We start from the raw sequence: 14,942 nt of genomic DNA on the forward strand, positions 1-14,942 counted from the left end.
ACATCAGTTTTTTTCCTACCTTTTGCTGTATTGATCCTGTCTAGACTTTGGTATTGTTGACTTGTGGTTTCTTGCAGATATTGGGAATAAAAGATAAAATTCAAAAGACATAGTGCAAAGTTAGAGAAGTGGGAGGTCAAGTGTTATTATAGCTTTTGACTTGTCTCATTGTTGCTGTTTGATTATCAAATGTATCTTGTTCAACATATCTTTATTCAAGGTTCTTTCTGGTAGAAATTGATCATGTGATCATCTGTCTTAACTTAGGAATTATCTTAAGTTATTAACTATTAATTTCATATGACTATTGATGTGTGAAATATAGTTAACAGAATGATGGACATGATTTGACAGCGAGCCCTTCATTCATATTGCCATTGCATTTATTAGATAGGGAAGAGCTTTAAACTAATTGTTCATATATCCAAATCTCATAAGCTTTGTGAACTTGCATCCATACATGATTCTGTTGTTGCCATGGAAAATATTATGTTTTGTTGGTTTTTCAGATCAATCTAACCTTATTAGTTACAATAATACATTTGTTTACTCCTTTCACTGTAAATGGATAATTTCACCGTCAAATATCAAGTAATTTGGAATATTAAATTCTTGTCATTGTACGCAGGTTTTTATTTAAAGTAGGTCTTCTTATATAAAAATATTCAATAAACATGATGTTGTCATAGGTAATGTTTGATATATCTTTGAATATTGCTTAAAGAGTATGGAATTATATGCAAAGAATATAAGCATTTAGTAAAGGATAAGTTGGTAAAAATATGGGGGAGTAAGCATATTTTTGGAACTGATTCTTAAAGATAATTTCTTTTATAGGGGTATTTCGAGAGAAGCCTGAACAAGTGAAAGAATACATGGCACTCCTTGAACCATTGCTTCTCCAGTCATACGATGGTAAGGAAGCATTTTTATGTTCCTCATGAACATATTCAAGAAGGATACAGTTTATTATTTTCCTTATATATGTTTTTTGAATATGCATTGACAAAATAATAAGCAAATCTAATGTGTGTTTGATATGACATTTTGAGCAAAACGATCTTTGAGATTACTTCATAACTGGCGGAGTGGGCACCATGGTCAGCATGGACCAGTTTGTGCTGAAGGGCCTGTTTCCATGCTATATTACTGTATGACTCTCTAACTGAATCAATTATTCTTGTTTGTCCTTGGTGTACAAAAGATAAGATCTTTATGTGTGTGTCATGAGTTGAAATGTTTATTAAACTGTTATTTTATGCAGTGCAGAGTCCTCAAGTTACACAAATATGCTCCTTATTTGTAAGCCTAATGCGGAGTTTAGCTTTCTTCCTTGTGGCTGTAACAGGTTGCTGGTTAATCCGTAAATAAAATATGGGACAGGTATAGATTTTTCAAAATGTCTGGATCTTAAAAATGCAATTTATTTGGAGTTCTTTTCAATGGAAAAATGATTTTAAAAAAATTCTAATTTTTAAAGATAATTGTGTTTTAAGTGTGAGTTAATGGAGTTGTAATTGTGTCTGGCATTCTCTTTCAAGACCTGCTAGACTATGTAACTCATGCTGTGTTCCCCTCCAATTGGTGATGCAGGGAGGCTGCCATCTTTTTTTATATCCTTCCTCAACAGCAATGCATCTGATTAAATTTTCTGCCTAATTTTCTGCATTGCTACTCTTCCACATTCTGGCTTTGCCCCCTCTGGAGCTCTCATTTTATGCAGACTGTAAACCTGCTACCGTTGTACTGATCAAGATTTTCCAATTTAATTTCAATGACTGTCTTATTAAATTGAGAAAAGCACAGTTTTCCCTTTATGGCACCCGGTGTCAACATTATGCTCTCCAAGGTGAAATTTACCTTTGTGTCTGCACAATGTAATTCTCCATTTGTCTACCTAGAAATGTATTTTATCTAGCACCTACTGCATTACACTAAATCTTCAATATCTTATGCCAGTCAGTATGATTTCATCAGGTGAAATTCTGGACATGGGCTGAATTGTGTATGGCTTTTTATTTGTTGCAATTGTCTGTACATGAGCAATGATATCTGTGTTCTATATTGAAGCTACTAAAAAATGTCATATTGTGAAAATTCTTACAATTAGTGAATAATGTATCAAAAACAAATGTAAGATTCTTTCACAAACATAAAACCCACTCCCATTACTGAGTAACTTCATGATTGTTTCAACAAAGGGTTTAATTCCTTATTTGTCATAAAATTCTACCCAAACATTTAAATTGTAGAACTATGGGGAAAAAAATCAAGGAAGTATTAAGCAGAATGCTTTATTTACATTTAATAGTACTGCTTACTCAATTCAGTATGTGAGAGGTGAGTAGACTAAAACCATTATTGTGTAATTTGGCTCTTCTTGTTGTGCAGTTTGTAATCCCTATACAATATCTTGAAAATTTAATCATTTCAATAGAAATCTTATTCCCAGTGATGTATTCCATTTTCACAAGGATAGGGTGAAAAGGACCTTCACTGTGGTTGCCAGATTTCCAGTTATGCTTAAATGTATCTCACTGAGAAAATTATGACATCTAAGAAGTTGATCTGACAGTGCTGTGTTCCAGCTCATTTATGCTCATTTAGGTCATTAGTGTGTCTTATTGCAAGAGAGCTCCCAGCAGCGTTATCTCACATGATAACTTCACTTTGGATAAAAAGAATCCAGCTACCAACTAATATGAAGCAATTAGTACATCTCGTTGTAATTCTGTTAAACATGAAATGGCATATTCATTATTTATTGGTAAACTGGCTTAAAGCCATAATGATGATTTTCACAAAAATACTTCATCAAGGACCAACACTATGCAGAGATGACATTTCTCTGTAACTATCATACTCTACTACTTGCATCAAAAAAAAAGCTAAAAATGATTACTCATCTGTAATTGTGAAGAGAAAACTATACTTATAATACAGAACTCACCATTTTAGTAACCTCAATTCTTTATTTTGACAAAAGCTGATCAGAATTTTGCAATGCAGATGCCTGTGTTACTTACCCAAAATAGTGATTAATTGATTGCACTGTTATTGTCCAATTTGTGGCTTCTCAGTTTGTGCAGCTGCAAAAAATAGAATTTGATTCTTAAAATTTAATGTAATAGAAAATTAATTGATAGCTGTGTGGATTCAATCCAGTCTGCCTATCTTATGCTTATTGTAATGTTTCTTGCTATGCCTCAGAATGTCCTCTGTTTTCCCTTCCCTCATTTCCACTTTATTTTACCTTTGAAATAATACACATGCCTCTTGTATTTGATTTCACAACAAGACATTTGGCATTGATTGCACTCTGTATAGATCTGTACCATCTGATCTAACACTTAAAAATGCTGGAATTACAAATGACAGTTCTAGACTAGTTTAAGTTTCACAAAAGAAAACTGGGAGGCTGCACTCAGTAAGAGGATTTATTGCAAGAGCCAAAGCAGGGGGATAAACAATATTTTATGGTTTCAATTTAGTTGAATAAATGAAAACACATTGGATTAAGGAGGATCATATCAAACCTGTGGAGCATGTAGAAAAAAAGTGGTTTCCTGTCAGGGAAGCGCTCACGCACTCAACTCTCGCAAATGATGTGTATTATTTTTGCACAGTATATATACAATTTCATTGGAAACAAAAGTAAAAGAAATATGACTGCTTTTGGGATGCACACAATCTTTTTCAATTAACCTGATTGACTGTCACAACTCTTTCACTCCAACCCAGGCTGTGACCTGCTCTTCGAGGTATTCCTTAAGTGTACGCCACTAGGTCTTCTTTGGCAGGCCCCATTGTCATCTTGCACCTGCTGGTGTCCACTCTGCTGCCACTCTGACAAGGTGTATTTCTGTACGGCAAAGGACATGACCTGCCAGCATCATTCCTGTTGCCATACAATGTCCTGTAGGACTTCTGAGCTGTCCCCATTTGGACTTAGTGAGTGCTGCCATTTCATGTGATACCCAAGATTTTTGGGACCCAGTGCTGGTGAAAGGCATCCAATTTATATGGAACATTTGATGTTCTCTTCCATATCTTGCTGGCGTAGATTTTACAGTTAATGCGACATTAGACTGGCAGAGTCACAGCCTCTAGGCACCGTTGTTGATATTAGATTCCCACTGTCTAGAGCCACTAGGTGGGAGTTGCCCTTGCTGTTCTGTTGCCTGATGGTGATGTAAAGGCCTTGTTGCAATTTATAAATCATGGTCTCGGTCGTCTTGTTGCTGGTGTGTAGACTAACCTTGGCACTGCTACTGTCTAGACTAATGGCCGTGGCTTGAAAAATGCATGATTTTTTCAGCCAGCAGGGCACATCACCTATGAAATCAAGGCCCATCACTTGATGTTTTTGCCATTAGATAACAAAGCCTGCACCCACTCTCAATGAAATGAATAATGAAAAGAAAAAAGGTATGAAAGAGATTGCAGCCATGCCATGCTCCTACAATGATGTTGAAGGATTTTGTCATGCTTGTATTGGTGTTGGGAACACTGTATTGGTTTTTAATGTACCACTGTGACTATTGAAGGATACAATCCAACACTACAAGGACTGCAGTGGTTTAAAAAGGCAGCTGATCACAATCTTCTCGAAGGCAATTAGGGAGAGTCAGTAGCTGATGACCAGGTCAAAGATGCCCAACTTCAGGTAAAGAATGAAAGAAAATATCTGGGCTCTGATCAATGATCCTCCTGCATATGATAGTCTACAAATTGTATGATTTACCTGTTGCCGGTTATTTGTGGAGTGTACCATCTATTTAGAATCATAGAGATGTACAACACTGAAACAGACCCTTCAGTCCAACTTGACTATGCTGACTAGATATCCTAGATAAATCTAGTTCCATTTGCCAGCATTTGGCCCATATCCCTCTCAAACCCTTCCTAGTCATATACCCATACAGGTGCCTTTTCAATGTTGTAACTGTACCAGCCTTCACCACTTCCTCTGGCAGCTCATTCCATACACACACCACCCTCTGCATGAAAACATTGACCTTAGGTCCCTTTTAAATCTTTCCCTCTCACATTAAAGCTATGCGCTCTAGTTTTGGACTCCCCCACCCCAGGGAAAAGACCTTGCCTATTTACCGTATTCATGTCCCACATGATTTTTATAAACCTCTATAAGATCACCCCTCAACCTCCGACGCTCCAGGGAAAATAGCCCCAGCCTATTCAACCTCTCCCTATAGCTCAAACCCTCCAACCCTGACAACATCCTTGTAAGTCTTTTCTGAATCCTTTCTAGTTTCACAACATCCTTCCTATAGCAGGAAGACCAGAATTACACACAGTATTCCAAAAGTAGCTTAACCAGTATCCTGTACAGCCGCAACATGACCTGCCAACACCTATACTCATTGCAACGACCAATGAAGGAAAGCATATCAAATGCCTTCTTTACTATCCAATCTACCCATGACTCCACTTTCAAGGAATTATGAACCTGCACTCCAAGGTCTCTTTGTTCAGCAACACTCCCCAGGACCTTATCATTAAGTGTATAAATCCTCCTCTGATTTGCCTTTCCAAAATGTAGCACCTCACATTTATCTAAATTAAACTCCCTCTGCCACTCCTCGACCCATTGGCCCATTTGACCAATATGCTGTTGTACCCTGAGGTAACCTTCCTCGTTGTCTACTATACCTCCAATTTTGGTGTCATCTGCAAACTAACTAACCATACCTCTTATGTTCACATCTAAATCATTTATATAAATGACAAAAAGCAGTTGATCCAGCATCAATCCTTGCGGCACACCACTGGTCACAAGCTTCCAGTCTGAAAAGCAACCTTCCACCACCTTCCTCTGCCTTCTACCTTTGAGCCAGTTCTGTTACCAAATAGCTAGTTCTTCCTATATTCCATGTGATCTAATCTTGCTAATCGGTCTACCACGTGGAACCTTTGAACGAAGTCCATATAGATCACATCCACTGCTTTTCCCTCATGAATCCTTTGTTACTTCTTCAAAACAACTGAATCAAGTTAGTGAGACACGATTTCCCACACATAAAGCCATGTTGACTATCCCTAATCAGTCCTCGCCTTTCCAAATACATGTAAATCCTGTCTCTTAGGATTCCCTCCAACAACTTGCCCACCACCTACGTCAGGCTCACCAGTCTATAGTTCCCTGGCTTTCCCTTACAACCTTTCTTAAACAGTGGCACCATGTTTGCCAACCAAGCCTTCCGGCATCTCACCTGTGGCTATTGATGATACAAATATCTCAAAGGGGCCCAGCAATCACTTCCCTAGCTTCTCACAGAGTTTTAGGGTACACCTGATCAGGTCCCAGGGATTTATCCACCTTTATGCATTTTAAACCATCCAACACCACCTCCTCTGTAATATGGACATTTTTCAAAATGTTGCTATTTATTTCCCCATATTCTCTATCTTCCATATTCTTCTCCACGGTAAACACTGATGGAAAATACTCGTTTAGCATCTCCCTCATCTCCTGCAGCTCCACACATAGGTGGCCTTGCTGATCTTTAAGGGGCCCTATTCTCTCCCTAGTTACCCTTTTATCCTTAATGTACTTGTAAAATCCCTTTGGATTCTCCTTAACCCTATTTGACAAAGCTATCTCATGTCCGCTTTGTGCTCTCTTGGTTTCCCTCTTAAGTATACTTCTACTGCCTTTACACTCTTCTAGGGATTCACTCGATCTTTGCTGTCCACACCTGAAATATGCTTCCTTCTTTTTCTTGACCAAAACTTCAATTTCTCCAGTCACCCAGCCTTCCCTACACTTACCAGCCTTGCACTTCATCCTAACAGCAAGATATTCATCTCTGAACTGTCATTATCTCATTTTTGAAGGCTTTCCATTTTCCAGCCGTCCCTTTACCTGCGAACGTCCTCCCCCAATCAACGTTTGAAATTTCTTACCTTATACCATCAAACTTGGCCTTCCTCCAATTTAGAACTTCAACTTTTAGATCCGATCTATCCTTTTCCATCACTGTTTTAAAAATAATAGAATTATGGTCACTGGCCACAAAGTTCTCCCCCACTGACACCTCAGTTAACTGCCCTGCCTTATTTCCCAAAGGTAGGTCAAGTTTTGCACATTCTGTAGTAGGTACATGCACATACTGAATCAGAAAATTTTCTTGTAGGCACCTAAATAGGGTTAAGGAGAATCCAAAGGGATTTTAACAAATTCCTCTCCATCCAAGCCCTTAATGCTATGGCAGTCCCAGTCTATGTTTGGGAAGTTAAAATCCCTTATCATAACCACCCAATTATTCTTACAGATAACTGAAATCTCCTTACAAATTTGTTTCTCAATTTCCCACTGACTATTGGGAGGATCTATACTCTGATTTCAATCTGGAGCTTCAGTTGGACCCATTTCAGTTTGTGACACTGACACCCTTTTATTTGATGGGCAGCTTCGGGAGGCAGGCTGCCAGGGTCAATTGGACAGCAGTCCCATGGTGACCTCTTAGGAACATAAGAACAGGAGAAGGGCTTTCAGCCTGCTGGATCATTTATTACGATTGTAGCTGATGGAAGTCTTCAACATCTTTTACCCATACTATCCTCATAATTCTTCATCCCATTGGCAGTCATAAATCCACCAACCTCTACTTCAAACACACTTAAAAGGCTGAACTTCAACATCCCTCTGGAGTAAAAGAGCTTTTCTTCATCTTGGTCACTGATGGCATCCTCAGGGCACACTGTCCATCCTTTTTACTATTTTCCTTCAATGAGAGTACCTCTTATTATTTCTCATAACTGTAAAGAATGTAAGCCCAGTTTGTCCAATCTCTCCTTATTTGTCAATCCCACCCTCCTGGGAACAATTCAAGTGGATATTCATTGGACCCCTTCAATGGCAATTTCTGGAGATAAGGACACCAAAACTACACACACTAGGTGCGGTCTAACCAAGATGCTCTACAAGACCTAACTACTCCTGTACTCAAATCCTCTTGCAACAAAACCTAACATTCCAGGCAGCACCTGCATGTTAGCCTTCAGGGACTTACTTGCTAGGACATCCAAATCCCTTTGCGTATCTACACATTCCAACCTCTCACCATTTAAGAAATACTCTGCACGTCTGTTCTTCCTATCCAAAGTGTCTAACCTCACAATTTTTTCCCACATTATATTCCATCTCCCATATTCTTGCCCAATCTGTCCAAATCCACCTGAAAACATTTTAAATATTCCTCACAACACACATGCCTGCTTAGCTCTATATCATCTGCCAGTTTAGAAATGTAATATTTGGTCTCTATGTCCAAATCATTGATGTGTATTGTAAACAGCTAATGTCTAAGTACTAACCTTTGTGATACTTACTGGTTTTAGTCCGGCAGTCTCTTTTCTGCCTGCAGCCAATCTTTAAACCATGCCAGCACAGTACCTCTGTACCATGTACTTTAAGTTTGCTAATCATCTCCTGTGGGAAACCTTAAGAAAAGCCTTCAGAAATCTGAATGTAGTATGTCCATCAAGTCAATTATATGCGTAACAATCCTCAAAAAAATTCCAAGTTTGTCAAATACCATTTTCCATTTGCAAATCCATGCTGACTATGCCCAACCAGATTGTTTGTTTTTTTTTTAATCCAAGTGCCCATTTATCACATCCTTTGTGATAGATCTTTCTTGCTACTGATATGAAGCTGGTGGGTCTGCAATTCTCTTCTTCTTTTCCCTCAGCCCTTTCTTACATAGTAGGGTGATATTTGCAGACTTATAATCTGTAGGAATTGTTCCAAATCTATGGAAGTTTGAAGATGATTACCAATGCTTCAATTATCTCCATAGCCACCCGACACTCTAATTTGGACTGACAGGTCTTAGGGACTTGCCAACTTTCAGTCCATTAATTTCTCCAGTACAACTTTCTTATGAATGCTAATTTCCTTCAACTCCTCCTCCTGGATCTAAAATTCTGGAGATTTCTTGTATCTTTCTTGGTGTGAACGGACACAAAGCAATTATTTAGCTTCTCTGACATTTCTCTAATCACCATTAAAAATTCTTCTGACATTGCTTTTAGTGGACACACATTCACCATAGCCAAATATTTCCGTTTTACTTACCTGGAGAAGCGTTTCCATTCCATTTTTATGTTCTTTTGCTAAATTGCATTCATATTCTACTCTTCCTTTATCCAATTCTTGGTCTTCCTTTGATGTGTTCTGAAAACTTCCCAACAATCAGATTTACTACTGTTTCTGGCCACTTTATAAGCCTTTTCTTTAAATGTTATATAATCCTTTATTTCCTCTGTCAGCCACAGTTGACTGACCTTTTTTGAGTTTTAATTGACCACCATTGCTAAAATACTGTCTGGGGTGCTGCCAGCTAGCCATTCTGACACATGTCCCACAATTGGTCCTGACAGTGGAATAATAGGATTTGATGAAATTCGGTGCAGTAATCCTGCATCCTGACCTGATTGTTTGGTAAATTGAAATGCAAAGCCAAAGGCATAGCATTTAATATTTATCTAGTACTGAATTCTCAAAGATATGTTGGAAAAGAATTGAAAGGTTAATTTCAGAACAGCAGCAAGAGAAGGCAATTCAGCCTCTGGAGCCTGCTCCATGATTTAATACAATCATGGCTGATTTCATCTTGGCCTCAACTGGGTAGTGAATTCCACAGATTCATCACCCTTTGAGAAAAGTAAAATTCCTCCTCATCTCTGTTTTAAATCTGCCCCCCTTTAGCCTCAAACTGTGACTTATCATTCTACATTTCTCCACAAGGGGAAACATCTTCTCTACGTCTGTTTTGTCAATCCTCTTTATCATCTTACATACCTCAAATAGATCTCGCAAATATCACCCTAACCTGTTCAATCTCTCCTCTTAAGACAAGATTTCTTGTAAGATTTCTCCGATTATTTAGAAGTGGTTTTATAAAAACCTTGCACTCAAACAATTAGAATATTTGGCATTGAAATGATTTTCTACTTTTAATGCAACATTCTTTTTCAGACGAAAGTCAATTGTATGAACACTACTGAATACCCCACAATCAAAATCCTGGGGCTTACTGCTGACCAGAAACCGGACTGGATCAGCCATATAAATGTTGCAATGATAAGAGCAGGTCAGAGGCTAGGAATTCTGCTTCACGTGGTTCACCTTCTGACTTCCCATTGCTTGTTTACTATCTACATGCTACAGGTCAGAATTGTAAGTGAATTCTGTCCAGTAGCCTTCCTGGAATGGAGGGATTATCTTCTGAGGAAGGTTTGAGGTTGGTTTTCGATTCATTGGAGTTTAGAAGAATGAGAGGTGACCTTATTAAAGCATGTAAGATTTTGATGGGCTTTTTAGTGTAAATGCCAAGATGATTGTTTTTGTGGTAAAATCTAAATTTGTGAGCACCATTTAAAAATATGGGGTCTTGCTTTTAAAATGGAGATGAGGAATTTCGCCTTTCAGAACATCATTAGTATTTAGAGTTCTTTTCCACAAAGAGTAATATAGACTGGGTCATTACGTGAATTTAAGGCTGAATTAGAGTTTTTTTTTATTGATGAGTGAGACAGGGAGGGCAGGCAGTAAAGTGGAATTAAGGCTGTAATCAGATTAACTGTCAGTTTATTGAATGTGGAATCAGGCTTCAGGGGTGAAATGGCATGCTCATGTTTCAGTTTCTTATGATCTGATCACAGACCCCTGTGGTAGGGATCCTGATTTTGCATTAACTTTGGGACCAGTAGCAGGCCCTATCCCTGGAGAGCATATTAGGCAGCCAAATTAGCAACCGTAGGTGTTGGAATCCAGGCAGAGCTGTTGAAGTGTAGACTATGATTTGCAATGGAAGATGCGAGCACCAAGTATCAAGGAAGGGAGGCAGAGGCCTGGCATCTAGGGCAGTGCTCCCACTTAATTCCTTCAAGACAGACCTTAGGATATTCAACATAACACCACATGTGTGAGCTTCCATCCTTTATTGGTGAAACAGAAAATAAGCGAAGAGGTGATGAATAGGGACAGCGAAACCGATGAGATACCTGCATCATTCATTGGTATTAAGAGTGGATCTGTTCAAGGTCTGTCTTCACTGGAAGTGTTCTCACAGGCAGCTCAAAATCAGTTGAAGGGCTCAGCTAAAACATGCTTTGTCAAATGTTAGAAGTCACACGACACCAGGTTATAGTCCAACAGGTTTATTTGAAATCACAGGCTTTTGGGGCATAGCCCCTTCATCAGGTGAAGTGAGAGAGAAGCACACAGAACGCAGAATTTATGGGCAGACAGACCAAGGGCAGAGAGATCAGAAGATCATAAAAATGGTGTGAGTGAGTGTTGAATAATAAGTCTCTGCAGGTGATCAAAAGTGTTAGACGGTGTGAGTAAAGTGTCAACAGCTGAATGAGAAGCAAAGGGATGACTTATAGTCTGATTAAATGAGGCAGAGAGATATTTAGAAAAATTAAAAAATAAGATTGTATTGGAGACAAACCAAATGACTGAAATAAAATTTTGGTATAAGAGTCACATGCCAAGGGTCTAACCAACGTAATAAGTAATCCAAAACTGTACAAAGCAATTAAGGTAGAGCGATCATAACAATTTACCAAGGTGATGGTGTCAAAATGAGACAGTGAGGAAGATTTTACAGATACAGAATAGTATGGTGGGGTTACATGTAGCACAACATGAACCCAAGATCACAGTTGAGGCCATCTTCATGGGTACGGAAGTTGGCTGTCACTTTCAGCTCGGCGATTCTGCATTGTTGTGTATCTCAAAGGCCACATCGGAGGACGCTTACTTGAAGATCGGAGGCTGAATGTCCTTGACCCCTGAAGTGTTCCCCAACTGGGAGGGAATATTCTGTCTGGCAATTGTTGCGCGGTGTCCATTCATCCATTGTCACAGCGTCTGCATGGTCTCGCCAATGTACCATGCCTTGGGGCATCCTTGCCTGCAGCCTATGAGATAGACAACATTGGTTGAGTCAACACAGAATCACCGAGCAGAAACTGATAGGATGGATGAAATGCTGGGCATCACAAGGGCAGGGGGAAGGGACGAGGGGCAGAAACGGCACAGATGCCCATGCCCTCAGTATAGGATCAACCAGTAACTGGCAGCTATGAAGAAATTGCTGGGAACCTGTGCTAGAGGAGAATACAGCTCTCCAGAAGGTTACTATACTTTGTAGTTTGCTTCTGGCTCTTCAGAGGATCAACTGCAGATCTAGACAGCATCTCATAAATAGCGCACCACTGATGTCTGCTGTGGCTTAATTGGTAGCAAACTTGCTTCTGAGTCACAAGCTTCCAGGTTCACTTTTCAATCCTGTGGCTGTGGCAGGTGGCTGATTCAGTCATTTATCAGGACTGTAAAACATATTCAGTTTGTGGTAGATGGAACCTTCCTAGTACTATATATGGGTTTCATTGGCATTGTTGGATTCCCCTCCAGTGTGAGGCATCTCAGTTGTGCCCATACGTCCATCATGACACCCTTTCCACTCACACAACGTTTAGCTGTTTGTGATCACAAACAGAATTTTCTTCATGTATATACTCACTGTCCCATTAGTTACCACTCCAAGCTGCTCTTCATTCCAACCTCCACAGTATGTGTTTAGATAACCTAGGGAATATCTTTTGAAGAGGTGATTACTCACACAGAACCACAGAGGAGAGATATAGCCAAAGCCTTGCCAATACCAGCATTGACTAGACCATTGTTCTTTTGTCATAGAATCATAGAATCCCTACAGTGTGGAAACAGGCCCTTCGCCCCAACAAGTCCAATCCAAACCTCAGAACATTCCACCCAGACCCATCCCCCTGGAACCCACCTAATCTACACATCTCTGAACACTATGGGCAATTTAGCATGGCCAATTCACCTAACCTGCAAATCTTTGGACTGTGGGAGGAAACTGGAGCACCCGGAGAAAACCCACACAGACAGTCGCCCGAGGATGGTATTGAACCTGGGTCCCTGATGAGGTGAGGCAGCATTGCTAGCCACGGAGCCACCGTGCCGCCCAGTGGTTCTAGTGTTTGGATAAGTTTCTTGGTACAGTGTAATACAGTGCTATAAGGTTCTTACTCGCTGTAGTGGCCTACTACTGTACTCTCAATAGCATGACCCCTCAGAGAATTGTGAATCTTGAGAACAGATTGGTGCAACTGCAGTGCAACTGGCATCCTATACAAACAGGTGTGCATCACCAATGACCTTGACTAATGTGTGCATTCTGTATACATCATTGCTTACATGTGCCACGACATATGGCTGTCCCAAAGATTAGCTGTTCTCTCTAAGGATGAGTTCATGTGCTCAAAGCCCTGAGCCACAGTGAGCTGGATAGACTGTTTCATTCACAGTCCATGACCCTGCACTGCACCAGGCAATTCTGATGTGGGAGGATGTTAATTGCTGCCAGTCTAGGTCTGACTTCTTTCCTGGTGACATTTGGAACCCTGCGTCTGTGTCCACCTGAGTATGACGGTGTTTGTTCATGATTCTCTAAGGGAGTCTATCACAGCTGCCTCTAACTTTTGCATTTTCTTCAGTGTACCAGTGACCATGCTACTGGCCCCATGCATCCTATCTAAATATGAGTGGGGTGAATGTACCTGAATTGTTTTTGGAAGATATGACTGTGCTTCTTTGGAACTTTGCTAACCATCTTGGCCTAGTGTCAGTGAGGAAAAAGGTCTCCATGGGGGGCATCTGTATCTGTGGATGACACGAGAAAAGTTAGACTTGGAGACCTGAATCCTTTGCCATACTGAAGATTAATAATATAGTTCAGTGTTTGCCATGGTGTTGGGTGGAGTGGAGTGCAACCCCCATAATGAGCATATTTTTCTCTGTAATTACTATCTCCACCATTTGAATCAGTTTTGAAATGGCCAGCCTCCTCATGGACAGTGATCTTAGCAATTTCTATCAATTTTGTCTATATTGGTGTGATGGCATGAAGGTAGGGTATCCTTCTACTTGTTTGAGCCCCCTCTTGGGCATTAAGTTCCTGTTTTTCCTGCACGGATAAAAAAAAACAAGATACTGTGTCTTCTGTAACCATTGGTTGCATCTCCAATTCATTAGAGGGATTGTGGCAGGTTTCCAGCAACTCAGTGGCTGTGAGAAGTTCTGAGCATTTGGTAAGTGGCCTGTGTGCACAATCCTCCTGTGTTCAGGGGCAGCCTACACACTGTGGTTCCTCTGTAAGTCTGCTGGAGGGTAATGCTCAGAGACCTGTAATAATGGTTAGATGTAGCACTCATCTTGCCAGAGAATATCAGATAATTTCCTCTGCTAAGTCTGACCCTTCCTACTGTTGACATTGACAGTGATGTCCATTAATGCCTTTTGATCTAGAAGAGTGGCCCTCACTTCTCACCTCTAGGAAGAGGACCTCCCTTCTCTCTCTCTTGTTGCGTCCAGCATAACCTCCTGGTTCACTCCTAAAAATTGAGGAGCTACCTTGTCCTGAGATCTAGGTCACCAGCTCTCCTGAGATGCAGGGGAAATAAAATTTTTCTGCAATAACTTATTATTCACACATTGTGCTGAGTTTAAATCTGGCCCACCTTCCTTATTTCCCAGCTCTGCAGATGATAATTGTATGGCAAATCTATAACAAACCACCTGTGTACAGGTTAATTGGTCACCCATATGAAACATGGGGCCCCTTTCTGTATGCCCCAGAGGTAAGTACAAGATCAGAAAACAAACATAACTACTGTTACCTACCCAGAATAAAAATGAGCTCTTGAAATCTACTATAAAGGAAGTCATAACAATGTACTTAGAAAATCCTGGTGTAATCAGACACAGCCACTGTGGTTTGGGAGGGGAAGTAGCATTTGACAAATCTATTTGAGTTTTTTTGAGGATTAAACATATAAGGTAGATAAAGGGGTAGTAGGAACTGCAGATGCTGGAG

General features: G+C 40.0%; 1 protein-coding gene across 1 annotated transcript in view; it reads left to right on the forward strand.

Moving 5' to 3' along the window:
- Nucleotides 1–14,942, forward strand: part of phkb (phosphorylase kinase, beta) — a 205,780-nt gene that overhangs the window by 70,557 nt on the left and 120,281 nt on the right. The window contains exon 10 of the mRNA XM_048605984.1: nt 838–915. Within this exon, the coding sequence (XP_048461941.1) occupies nt 838–915 (78 nt within the window). The remainder of the gene's footprint in view (nt 1–837; nt 916–14,942) is intronic.

Source organism: Rhincodon typus, chromosome 15, assembly GCF_021869965.1.
Source record: "Rhincodon typus isolate 14 chromosome 15, sRhiTyp1.1, whole genome shotgun sequence".
NCBI lineage: Eukaryota > Metazoa > Chordata > Chondrichthyes > Orectolobiformes > Rhincodontidae > Rhincodon > Rhincodon typus.